The sequence below is a fragment of the Lampris incognitus genome, chromosome 20, assembly GCF_029633865.1.
Source record: "Lampris incognitus isolate fLamInc1 chromosome 20, fLamInc1.hap2, whole genome shotgun sequence".
NCBI lineage: Eukaryota > Metazoa > Chordata > Actinopteri > Lampriformes > Lampridae > Lampris > Lampris incognitus.
In genome coordinates, this window is record NC_079230.1 from 3038684 (window position 1) to 3051909 (window position 13226).

At 48.5% G+C, this 13226-nt stretch overlaps 1 protein-coding gene across 1 annotated transcript in view; it reads left to right on the top strand.

The window, feature by feature from the left end:
* LOC130130929 (nephronectin-like) overlaps positions 1-13044 on the top strand; it is a 44409-nt gene extending 31365 nt beyond the window's left edge. Inside the window, exons 15-18 of the mRNA XM_056300795.1 lie at positions 5322-5434; positions 9135-9292; positions 11269-11389; positions 13018-13044. Coding sequence (XP_056156770.1) covers positions 5322-5434; positions 9135-9292; positions 11269-11389; positions 13018-13044 — 419 coding nt within the window. The remainder of the gene's footprint in view (positions 1-5321; positions 5435-9134; positions 9293-11268; positions 11390-13017) is intronic.
* The last annotated feature ends 182 nt before the right edge of the window (positions 13045-13226 follow it).

A 13226-nucleotide genomic window follows, 5' to 3' on the forward strand; every position in this document is an offset into this window, starting at 1 on the left:
TGTCCTCGTTTGCTAGCACGATGTCACCATCATGCTAGCAAACGTGTCATCATACCAGCTTGTTCTGTCTTATCTGCTGGTTAGACACACCTTCACTTCTTCAGACTCAACACTACCCGCCTTCCTCTCCCTCATCTGGCAGCTATGATGAAGATGAAAACACTATGCGCCCTGTCATTGTCCCTGGGGAAGTCCAACCATCCACATGGCAGTGCTGCAGGCTGCAGGACCTGGTGTTCATGTGGTCTGAAACAGCTCAAGTCCCCCAGGCAGGCAGCCGTCTGACTTGAATTTACTGAGTTTCAGGATCAAAATTAAACCTTCCCGACATTCCTGCTGGGAACGCCACAGGGACAGTCACCCTTCACACACACACACACACACACACACACACACACACACACACACACACACACACACACACACACAGTCCTCCTCTGCCACTACAGTTTTCTATTGTCTCTGACTTTTGACTTCTGTCATCACTCCCCACGTCCACCCCCTGGCTGTGTGTGTGTGTGTGTGTGTGTGTGTGTGTGTGTGTGTGTGTGTGTGTGTGTGTGTGTGTGTGAATCTTTAATTTTGTTCTTACTTCAGAAAGTCCATCCTGGATGTGAAACAGATGAATGAAAATGGCATTTTTTCCTCTTTCCTTCTCTCCATCAGTTGGTGTTCTGATCAAACAAAGCTCCTGTGTTGGCACATGGGGGAACCCGAGTCACTGGGCCTCCTGGGACACCGACTGATAGCTACTACACACACACACACACACACACTCACACACACACTCTCTCTCACACACATACACTCTCTCTCACACACACACTCACACGCACACACTCACACACACACACTCACACACACACACTTCACACACACACTCTCACACACACACACACACACACTCACACACACACACACTCTCTGTCTCTCTCTCTCACACTCACACACATACTCACACACACACACTTCACACACACACTCTCACACACACACACACACACACACACACTCACACACACACACTCTGTCTCTCTCTCTCACACACACACTCACACACACACACTTCACACACACACACACTCTCTCTCACACACATACACTCTCTCTCACACACACACACACACACACTCACACACACACACACACACACACTCACACTCACACACACACACATACACACACTCACACTCACACACACACACATACACACACACACACACACACACTCTCTCAAACTCACACACGGTTAATCACTTTGATAAAACATACTAGGGTAAGTGGCCATCGTTGTTTTAGAGAAAAACAGAAGTATTAGAAATCTAATAATCCAATTAGAAGTGTAATAATCCAATTAGAAATGTAATAATCCAATTAGCAATGTAATAATCAAATTAGAAATGTAATAATCCAATTAGAAATGTAATAATCCAATTAGAAATCGAATAATCCAATTAAAAGTGTAATAATCCAAATTAGACTAATTTCTGCCCAGACCTGGACTTGTTTGTCCGGATGCGTCTCGGGTTTCAGTTTGCAGACGGTTCGTCTTGAGAGACATCTGATTAAATCCGTCCTCATCTTGTGTTTGGTGTTGGCCGGGGGCGGGGCCAGCAGGCGATGGGGGCGGAGCCAGCAGGCGGTGGGGGGCGGGGTCAGTAGAGGGGCGGGGTTTTGGTGCAGGAGGAGGTGGGGCCTTGTCTTTTCACGTCTTTATATTGTTTAGTTTCCTGTGTGCCAGTTTGAGGAGGTCCTGCTCCAGCCGGATTTAAACCAAGGTCTTCATGTGAATTCTGTTCACACACACCTCACTCTGGACCGTTCCTCCTTTCCTCCTTTCTTTCCTCCTTTCCTCCTTTCTTTCCTCCTTTCTTTCTTTCCTCATCCTGTCGTTTCTCTTCTTCCATCCTTCCTCTTTTCTTTCTTTCTTTCTTTCTTTCTTTCTCTTTCCTCATCCTGTCGTTTCTGTTCTTCCATCCTTCCTCTCTCCTCTCCATCTTCAGCAGGTGGATCAGGGCTTTCTCTTCATCAGCACGGAGGTAGAGGAGGAAGATGCCCCACAGAGCTCCAGGAGGGGGGGCGACCCCCACGGCAGACAGGGTGAGTAAACCCCCGGTGGGGGGCGCTGTTGTCTGACTAGTCCTGTAGTGGTGTGTAGGGAGTATAGGATGTAGGCAGCCCGGTGGCCCAGTGGTCAGCACTGGTCCTCACAGCAAGAAGGTCCTGGGTTCCAACCCCAGGTCCAGGTCCAGGTCCCAGGTCCCAGGTCCTCTCTGTGTGGAGTTTGTATGTTCTCCCCGTGTCTGCGTGGGCTGCCTCCCACCATCAACAAGACATGCATGTTAGGGTTCATACTCCTGCCTGTGCCCCTGAGCAAGGCAGCGGAAAGAAGACATGGAGGTGGTCCCTGGGTGCTGCAGCTGCCCACTGCTCCTGAACAACAGCCTGGTTACATGCAGAGGACACACTCACTGTAAGAAGACAATGTCCAATCAGGTGGCTTCCTTCTAAATACCGGTACTGTGTAGTAATAACTAGTCATGTGTAGTAATAACTGGTGACATGTAATTACCGGTAATGTGTAGTAATAACTAGTAATGTGCAGTAATAACTAGTAATGTGTAGTAATAACTGGTGACATGTATTTACCGGTACTGTGAAGTAACAACTAGTAATGTGCAGTAATAACTAGTAATGTGTAGTAATTACTGGTGACATGTATTTACCGGTACTGTGTAGTAACAACTAGAAATGTGTAGTAATTACTGGTAACATGTAATTACCGGTAATGTGTAGTGATTACATGTAAGGTGTAGTCATTACTGGTAATGAGTAGTAATTACTGGTTAAGTGTAGTAATTACTGGTAATGAGTATTAATTACATGTAATGTGTAGTAATTACTGGTAATGAGTAGTAATTACTGGTAATGAGTGGTAATTACTGGTTAATTGTAGTAGTTACTGGTAATGAGTAGTAATTACATGTAATGTGTAGTAATTACTGGTAATGAGTAGGAATTACATGTAATGTGTAGTAATTACTGGTTAAGTGTAGTAATTACCGGTAATGTAATTAGAAAAGGATACCAACGAGACAGAATCAAACATAATTATGATATTAAACATTATAATATATTAAGCGTAATTATATTAACATTATAATGCTTACATAGTGACATCAGTGTCACAACACTGAAGCTGTGTGGTCACCTGACTTCAGGTTAGAGACACACCTTTCAGCAGGGGTGTGTGTGTGTGTGTGTTGTCAGTTCCGTTTCCGTTTGTCTCTGTGGGCAGGTGTGTGTGGGGGGGGGGGGCGGGGGGCGGTCAGAGAGGCGGAGCTTCCGGATGAGAAGGTGATGGACAGGTGCTGGTGGAGACTGGAGGCAGCAGCCTACAGGCCGAACACACCTGGCACCGTGTTGTGATGGCGGTCAGGACTGGAGTCAGATCCTGTTCCGGGGCTCGTCACTCCGCTGCTGTCTTTACACCGGATGTGCGTATGAGTTTTGTGTGTCTGTCTTGGTTTAACTGGTCGTCCTCTTCCTGTCTGTCTCTCCACGCCAGGTATTCGGAGCTGTGAGTGGGCTGGACCGGAGCTCCGAGGACCTGAGCTGTGGTGAGGACAAACGAAAGAAGCACACAACACCCCGTCCACACTACACGCTGACGAGCCCCCCTTACACCCAGCTGTGGGTCGTGTCACGCCGATGGCCGCCGTCGTGGCTCGCAGGGGCCTGGGTGGAGGTGTGACGTCGTGTTGCTTAGCGTGGTTCTGATTGGCACTTAAAAAAGCAAGCTGAACAACTTTCCATTAAAACCAAATACACGAAAGAAATGACCACAAATGGTTCCTGACCCCTGACCCCTGACCCGGCTCATTTCTGCAGGATTTGCCCCCGCCGGGTCAGGCACAGGAGCACGTCACCGTCTTTAACCATACTTCTCCACCCTCCGCTTTTCTGCTGCGCTCCGCTATGCTTCACCCTGTCTGCACCTTTACATCTCCCATCCAGTCCTCTCTAGGTCCTCCTCTTCTCCTCCTCACACCTCCGGCTCCACCGGGCATGACGGTATCTGCCAGGTCCCGCTCCTCCTGCACACGTGTCCAAACCATCGCCATTTTCTTCATCTTGCCGTTTTCATCAGTCGTCCTCTCTCCCCTGCTGGTCGTCCCATCTCCGTTAGTACGTACTCCTGGTTTTGCGCTCGTCCCAGTGGACGCCCGGCACTCCGCAAAACATGAGACGGAGTTCCGGGTGCCCACATCTGCTGCTGTGAAAATGGACTCCACACGGAGCTATGATCTTTTACCATTATCATTAGTCTCTCACACACACACACACACCCCTCATAGTACAGGAAGTCCCGGGTTACGAACGGGTTCGGGTCTGAGCCTGTCCGTAAGCTGAACGTGTATTAAGTCGGAACAGTGACGTCAGTCAGCTGTTTGTCTTAGTAAACAGTTCACATTGCAGCGAATTCGGGGGGCAGCCGGGGACCGCCGCAGCCGGGACGCGAACCCGGGTCTCCCGCACCACGGGCGACAGCGTTAACCAGTCGACTAAAGGTTCCGACCCGTTAGCCGGGTCTAGTTACCCGTGCACGTGACACTACTGTTCCTAAAACAGAAAGACTAGTGTAAACTACTAATAAGACCCGTTAGCCCCCTAGCTAACAGGTCTGCTAACCCTTTAGCCGAGCGGTTAGTGACGTCGCCTTGTGGTGCAGAACACCCTGTATCGAATTCCGCACCGGGCAAGAAAATAACCGGTTACATTATTATTGATTATGTATTTAAATGTGCTATGTGCATTAATTAATTTTAATTTTTACATGATGTTTAAGTACTAATTTTCACATCATAGACTGGGTAATTGGCGGGGGGGGGCACAACTTTCATTTGGGGGGGGCGAGGCCCGGCCATTGCCCCCCCCCTCCGTAGCGCCGTCACTGCTCCGGGGGTCGCCGCCGCCTGCACCAGAGGCGCACTTTGCAGCCATGATTACGACCGGAAGCACACAAAAAATGAAGTCAAGACACACAACGTTTACGCGATCCGACTCAAAATGGCGACGGCGGCGTGGCGTGGTTCCCCGTCGGTCCCGCGAACCGCCTAAAACGCGCAGTGTTTTGAGCGTCGCAGAAAGTAGTCCGTCCGTTCGTTGGTACGAACCACTGTGCGTAACTGGGTTTTTGTAAATGAGAGACATCTGTCGGAGGTCGGTTCGTAAGTCCGGCAGCTCTTAACCCGGGGACTACCTGTACTCCCTGATGGTCTCGTGTAGCTGAAGTGTCAGAGCGTCACATCTGCTTCCAGGTCAATCGGCAGTCGGTGACTGGAGCGCTCAGCAGCAGCACTTCCCCCATCTGACCACAGGAGGGCGACACAACATCTCACATACCCAGAGCAACGCAACGACAACTATGACTGTGAGTTAAGGAAGTCGTGTGTGGACAACCATGTTGTATTCTAACCGCTCTTCCTTGCAGCCAACACGCTCTCTAACACACACAACCAATGTTAAACAACACTGACAACGACTGGAGGTCCAAGGCTGAGTGCCTTGGGCTGTGTGTCTGTGTGTGTGTGTGTGTCTGTGTGTGTGTGTGTGTGTGTGTGTGTGTGTGTGTGTGTGTGTGTGTGTGTGTGTGTGTAAGTGCCACCATATTGTGGTCTAATTCTGCCCCCAGCTCAGTATGTTTGCCATCCAACACTGTTAGTGTGAAACGCACCCTGAGGTGTGTATACGCGTTTGTGTGTCTGTGGGCTTACAGCCACAAACCATTGTCTCTTCCAATCCCTGTCTGGTAACATGTAGTAGTAGTTTGTGTGTGGGTCTGTTTGTGTGTGTGTGTGTGTGTGTCCCAGTTATTAACACTACCCCTTGGATCAATGAAAACATCCGTCAAAGAAGAAGGGAATACAGGAAGGCCGAACGCAGATGGAAAAAATCTGCTCTTGGAGTTCATCAAGTCCACATGAAGGAGTTATTCTCTGATTTGAATCAAACTGTGAAAGGTTCGAGAGCGGCTTCCTTCTCTGACTTGATGGAGAGTAATGAACATAACCCTAGGTTTGTGTTTAGTACTAGCCATCAGCTTGTGAATCCCTCTCCTCCTACCATTTCTGCCTCTTCTGCTAATGACTGTGAACATTTCTTGCCTTTCTTTGTTGACAAGATCGATGGTCTAAGGTCCAATTTTACCCCCACTGCCCCCCCGCCCCTTTCAGCCGTCCGATTTTAATGTTGGAATTTGCTCCCGTTTCTCTTCAGTTCCTTGTTAACACTGTAGACCTCATGCGTCCCTCCTCCAGTCCCTGTGATATAGTTCCTACAACATTCCATCCTCCATGGCTTAGATCCCTGCCTGCTCTCTATCATCAACTGCTCACTCACACCCGGGTCTGTACCCGACTACTTTAAAATGACCTGTGTTCCCCCCGTCCTCAAAAAACCCTCCCTTGATCCGGCAAGGGTAGAGAATCATAGACCGATTTCCAAACTTTCTTTCTTATCCAAAATCCTTGAAAAACTTGTTGCAGACCAAATCCTACTTATGACTGGGGGTCATAACATTTTCGATAAATTTCAATCCGGCTTTCATCACAAGCGTAGTACTGAGACTGCATTACTCACAGTGTCCAATGACATTCTTATGCGTGCTGATAAAGGGGATACACTATTCTCATTCTTCTAGATTTAACCGCTGCCTTTGACACCATCGATCATGCCATCTTACTTGATAGGTTGGAGAACTGGGTTGGCATTTCTGGTACAGCGTTAAATTGGTTTCTCTCTTATCTGACAAATCGATATTTTAATGTTTCTATTATCAATCTTGTATCCTCGCAGCTCCCCTACTGTGTGGAGTCCCTCTGGGGTCTGTCCTTGGGCCAATCCTCTTCTCTTTATACTTGCTTCCTCTGGGTCATTTGTTTAGTCACTTTCAAGACATGTCACACCACTGTTATGCCGATGATATTCAGATCTATTTCTCTGTCAAACCCAATAACCTGAATCAACTGTCCTCCCTCCACGATTGCTTTGCTGCCACCAAAGACTGGATGTCCCTTAATTTCCTCCATCTAAACCCCGAAAAAACTTAAGTTCTCTTAATTGGTCCTGAGGACTTTGCCACTGCAGTTGATCAGTTTATTGGTCCACTTCATTCAAACATCAAACCTACTGCTAAAAATCTTGGTACCATCTTTAAACCAGAATATGTCTTTTGATCACCATGTTACTAAGCTTGTCCAATCCTGTTTTCTTCAGCTAAGAAATATTGCAAAAATCAGAAATATTTGATCTTTTAAGGATATCGAAATATTAATTCACACTTTCATTTTCTGCCGTCTAGACTACAGTAACTCCCTCTACTCTGGCCTCAACCAAGCTGCTTTTTTTTTTTAAATTTATTTCTGATTTTTCCCTTTTTTCTCCCAATTTAGTGGCCAATTGATCCCTATTTTAATTCAAACACCCACCCTCGTATTGCATGCGTTCGCCAACTGCATCTCTCCGGCCGGCAGTCTCGAAGGAAAGCGCCTCCCCACTTTCGTGACAAGGCGAATCCAGGCCGAACCACTGTTTTTCCGGCACACACAGAGACGCATTCACATGACGAACACAAGCCGACTCCGCCCCCCTCCCGAAGACAGCGTTGCCAATGATTGCTGCTTCATCGAGTCCGGCCATAGTCGGATCTGACGAGACCGGGGCGCGAACCCCAGTCCCCAGTGGGCAACTGCATCGACTCCAAGCCGATGCTTAGACCGCTACGCCACCAAGCTGCTTTAAATAGTCTACAGTTGGTCCAGAATGCGGCTGCTAGACTGCTAACTAGAACTAGACTACTAACTAGAACTAGACTACTAACCAGAACTACACTGCTAACTAGAACTAGACTACTAACCAGAACTAGACTACTAACCAGATCTAGACTACTAACCAGAACTAGACTACTAACCAGAACTAGACTACTAACTAGAACTAGACTACTAACCAGAACTAGACTACTAACCAGAACTACATTGTTAACTAGAACTAGACTACTAACCAGAGCTAGACTACTAACTAGAGCTAGACTACTAACTAGAACTAGACTACTAACCAGAACTAGACTACTAACCAGAACTAGACTACTAAACAGAACTAGACTACTAACCAGAACTACAGTGCTAACTAGAACTAGACTACTAACTAGAACTAGACTACTAACCAGAACTAGACATAGGTCCCATATTACCCCTATTCTTGCATCCCTCCATTGCCTTCCTGTAAAATTCAGAATAATTTATAAGATCTTATTGATTTCATTTAAAGCCCCGCAGGATCTGGTCCCCAGTTACATTTCTGATCTTCTCATTCCTCATTCCACTTCCCGACCACTCCGATCCTCAAACCTCGGTCTTTCATCCATCCCTCACTCCAACTGCAAAACAAAAGGTGACCGTGCCTTTGCAGTCTTGGCCCCGAGCCTCTGGAATAATCTCCCCCACTCCATTAGACTCGCTGAATCTTCGGACTCTTTTAAGCAGCTTCTAGAAACCATCTTTTCAGGCAAGCCTTTTTATAGACCCCCACCCCTGACTTCTGTTGTGTTTCGTTTTTAGCTTGGTCTGTTACTCCCAATGCCATGTTTTATATTCATCCATGTGTTTTATGTATCTATTCGTATTATGTGTATGGAGTGTAAAGCACTTTGTAGCCTCGTGTTTTTAAAACGTGCTACAGAAATAACACTTTGCTTGCTAACTAATATACTTTGAACCACAACCACAATCATGGCTACTACTAGTACTACTACTACTACTACTACTACTACTACTACTACCGATCAGCACATACTAGTCTTGCGTCATCTCTTGGACAGACTACTATAATCATAATCTAACAAATATCAAGAATCCGTTTTTAATTGAGACGCCCTGAAGAAAGATCTAATCTAGATCTCTGCCCGTCGTCATCATCAGGTAAATACATCTCGATTGGTTGAATTTTGACACCCTGAACCACTAAAAGGTGAATTTAACCAATGACGAGACAGAATATGTTTTCCTTTCTCCATCCGAGTATTCAGATGAGTGTCTAGATCTAGTTTAACCCTTCTTCTCTGTCTCTCCTTCCAGCCATCCATCCATCCTCTCACCGCCCTCCTCCACTACAACGACACACACTTCCCCTTCTCCTCCCCCTATGGCCAGCAAAACACCTACTCCATGGGCCCGAAGGCCAACACCCACTTCAGCACATACCCCAATCCCCATGGTAACAACAACGGCAACAGGTGAGCTCCAGACTGGTTTAGGTGTGCATCTGGAAAACTCGTTGTACGTTTGCCACGTGACCAACTACCGAACAAAGACGGGGGTTGATCACGTCAAACTGGACCCGTTTCACAAAGCGGGTTCGTGAGAACTCAGTTAGTTGACTCAAGAGTTGAAAGAAACTCTGGGTTTTTGGTTTCACAGAGCCAACTCTGAGTCAGTTACTATGGTAACATACTCCATGACCTGCTGGCTGGCAGGTGTTCTTCAAGTAACCCTGAGTTTCTCCTCCTCTTTAGCTGGAGCCTGCATACTGAAGGAAGTGTCAGACATGGTGTGTCCTTTTCTTTCCCCCCCCCCTTTTTTCTCCCCAATTGTACTTGGCCAATCACCCCACTCTTCCGAGCCGTCCCGGTCTCTGCTCCACCTCCTCTGCTGATCCGGGGAGGGCTGCAGACTACCACATGCCTCCTCCCATACATGTGGAGTCACCAGCCGCTTCTTTTCACCTGACAATGAGGAGTTTCACCAGGGGGACGTAGCGCGTGGGAGGATCACGCTATTCCCCCCAGTTCCCCCTCCTCCCCAAACAGGCGCCCTGACTGAACAGAGGAGGCGCTAGAGTAGCAACCAGGACACATACCCACATCCGGCTCCCCACCCACAGACACATCCAATTGTGTCTGTAGGGACGCCCGACCAAGCCGGAGGCAACATGGGGATTCGAGCCAGCGATCCCTGTGTTGGTAGGCAGCGGAACAGACCGCTACGCCACCTGGACGCCCGGTGTGTCCTTTGCTTTAAGAGCCAGTTGACACTGAAGCAGAAATACTGTGCAGAAGTCCCCGCCGGCGGACGGGGACCAGACCCCCCCAGAGGTTTTTCTGCACCATCAGCCTTTTATCTGAGCAGCGTTCTCAGCCTGGCGTCGCCCATATGACACGTCGCCGACATGCTGTCAGTTCTGATCAAATTCTTTGAGTTGCACTTCCTTGTTTTGCCAACGGGAGTTGACGATGATGATGGTGATGATGATGATGATGAGTTTTCTGTATGACATCACTGAGCACGTTTCCCAGGCAGAAATGTGACTCCTGCCCTGAAACATTTACCGTACACTTTGTGGTGTTTCCAAGTCACAAACCCACAAGAATCAAAGAATTCCACAGAACCGAAGGTATCGGGCGTCCGTCCGGGGGGCGTGGCGGTCTGTTCTGTTGCCTACCAACACGGGGACCGCTGGTTCAAATCCCTGTGTTACCTCCTGCCTGGTCGGGCGTCCCTACAGACACAATTGGCCGTGTCTGCGGGTGGGAGGACGGATGTGGGTATGTGTCCTGGTCGCTGCACTAGCGCCTCCTCTGGTTGGTCGGGGCACCTGTTCAGGGGGGAGGGGGAATTGGGGGGAAGAGCGTGATCCTCCCACGTGCTACGTCCCCCTGGTGAAACTCCTCACTGTCAGGTGAAAAGAAGCGGCTGGTGACGCCACATGTATGGGAGGAGGCATGTGGTAGTCTGCAGCCCTCCCCAGATCAGCAGAGGGGGAGGAGCAGAGACCGGGGCAGCTCGGGAGAGGGGGGTAACTGGCCGGGTGTAATTGGGGAGAAAAGGGGGGGTAGGCTGCGGTATAAATACGGTTCGGGTTGACGGTTCGGCTGCTAAGCGACGTGTTGGTAGTAAGTGAGGGGATTTGGGACTAAGGGGGTCCACAGAGTGTGGTTCTGGACAGGAGGCTGGCGGTGTAGCAGACAGCAGCGCAACACGGGGGCTGTGTCTGGATAAACACACAACACAACACAACACAACACAACACAACAGGAAGTTTACATTGAAGGAAATATGCCAAAATAAATAAGAAACAGATTCTTTTTCTCTGCATCATGTCTCTGTGTGTGTGTGTGTGTGTGTGTGTGTGTGTGTGTGTGTGTGTGTGTGTGTATGTGTGTGTGTGTGTGTGTGTGTGCAGACAGACAGGCATGTGTGTGTCTCTCCACAGGCTGCAGGTGAAGAAACCGCTGAATGCCTTCATGCTCTACATGAAGGAGCAGCGTCACAGCGTCCTGCAGGAAGGAGGCGCCAGAGAGAGCGCCGCCATCAACCAAATCCTGGGACGCCGGGTAGACTTCGTGTGTGTGTGTGTGTGTGTGTGTGTGTGTGTGTGTGTGTGTGTGTGTGTGTGTGTGTGTGTGTGTGTGTGTGTGTGTGTGTGTGTTACACCTGCCTTAACTTGAGTTACAACAGAACTTTTTTTAGTTTTTCTAAATAAACATCAGAGAAAAACTGAAAAAATGATGGAAGCTTTCATTCTTACCTCATCCTCAAACTGCTGTCTCTCTGTCTGTCTCTGGCTCTCTGTCTGTCTCTCTCTGTCTGTCTCTGGCTCTCTGTCTGTCTGTCTGTCTCTCTCTGTCTCTGTCTCTGGCTCTCTGTCTGTCTGTCTGCAGTGGCATGCCCTGTCCAGTGCCGAGCAGTCTAAATATTATGAACTGGCCCAGAAAGAGAGACAGCTCCACATGCAGCTCTATCCTGGATGGTCTGCCAGGGACAACTATGTACATCTACCTGTCTGTCTCTACATCTACCTGTCTGTCTGTACATCTACCTGTCTGCACATCCATGTCTGCCTGTCTGTACATCTACCTGTCTGGTCTGTCTCTACATCTACCTGTCTGTCTGTACATCTACCTGTCTGTACATCCATGTCTGCCTGTCTGCACATCTACCTGTCTGTCTGTCTGTCTACCTGTCTGTCTGTACAGCCATGTCTGCCTGTCTGTCTACCTGTCTGTCTGTACATCTACCTGTCTGTCTGTACAGCCATGTCTGCCTGTCTGTCTGTCTACCTGTCTGTCTGTACATCTACCTGCCTGTCTGTACATCTACCTGTCTGCCTGTCTGTACATCTACCTGTCTGTACATCTACCTGTCTGTCTGTACAGCCATGTCTGCCTGTCTGTCTGTCTACCTGTCTGTCTGTACATCTACCTGCCTGTCTGTACATCTACCTGTCTGCCTGTCTGTACATCTACCTGTCTGCACATCCATGTCTGCCTGTCTGTACATCTACCTGTCTGTACATCTGTCTGTACATGTACCTGTCTGTCTGTACATCTACCTGTCTGTCTGTACAGCCATGTCTGCCTGTCTGTACATCTACCTGTCTGCCTGTCTCTACATCTACCTGTCTGTACATCCATGTCTGCCTGTCTGTACATCGACCTTTCTGTACATCGACCTGTCTGTACATCTACCTGTCTGTACATGTACCTGTCTGTCTGTACATCTACCAGTCTGTCTGTCGGTCTGTCTGTGCAGCTACCTGTCTGACAGACTCAGATCTTTACTTTTCTTTTTTCAGGGAAAGAGAAAGAGCAGAAAGAGAGAGAGGGAACATCTGCAGGTAAACCACCTGTCTCTCGACCGCCTGCTCTGAATGCCGACTCCACCCCCACCCCAAGTGGGTCTGTCCTTAGGCTGTAGTTCAACACACACACACACACACACACACACACACACACACACACACACACACACACACACACACACACACACACACTGATAGGACTTTCTGGAACACTTTAACCCTCGAGAATAATCTACCCCCCCACAGTCTCCTCTCTGTAACCTTCATCACTTCTTCCCATCTCTCTTTCTCTCGTGTGATATGACTGACCCCTGACCCCTGTGTGTGTGTGTGTGATGAAGCCCTGTGGTCAGTGTCTTATCCTTGTGTTTGTCTCTACAGATGAGCTGTGAGAGCGAGGACCAGTAAAGAGACTGGATCAGTGAGATCCGGATCAGTGAGATCTGGATCAGGATGTGAAGCTGCTTCTCATTCAGATTCCAACATGTTTTAATCATTAAATCTCAAATACAGCAGACATGCTACATCTTATAACATGCAACCAGAGAAACCACACCACCGCCCCCTGCTGACCGTACCAAGTACTCACC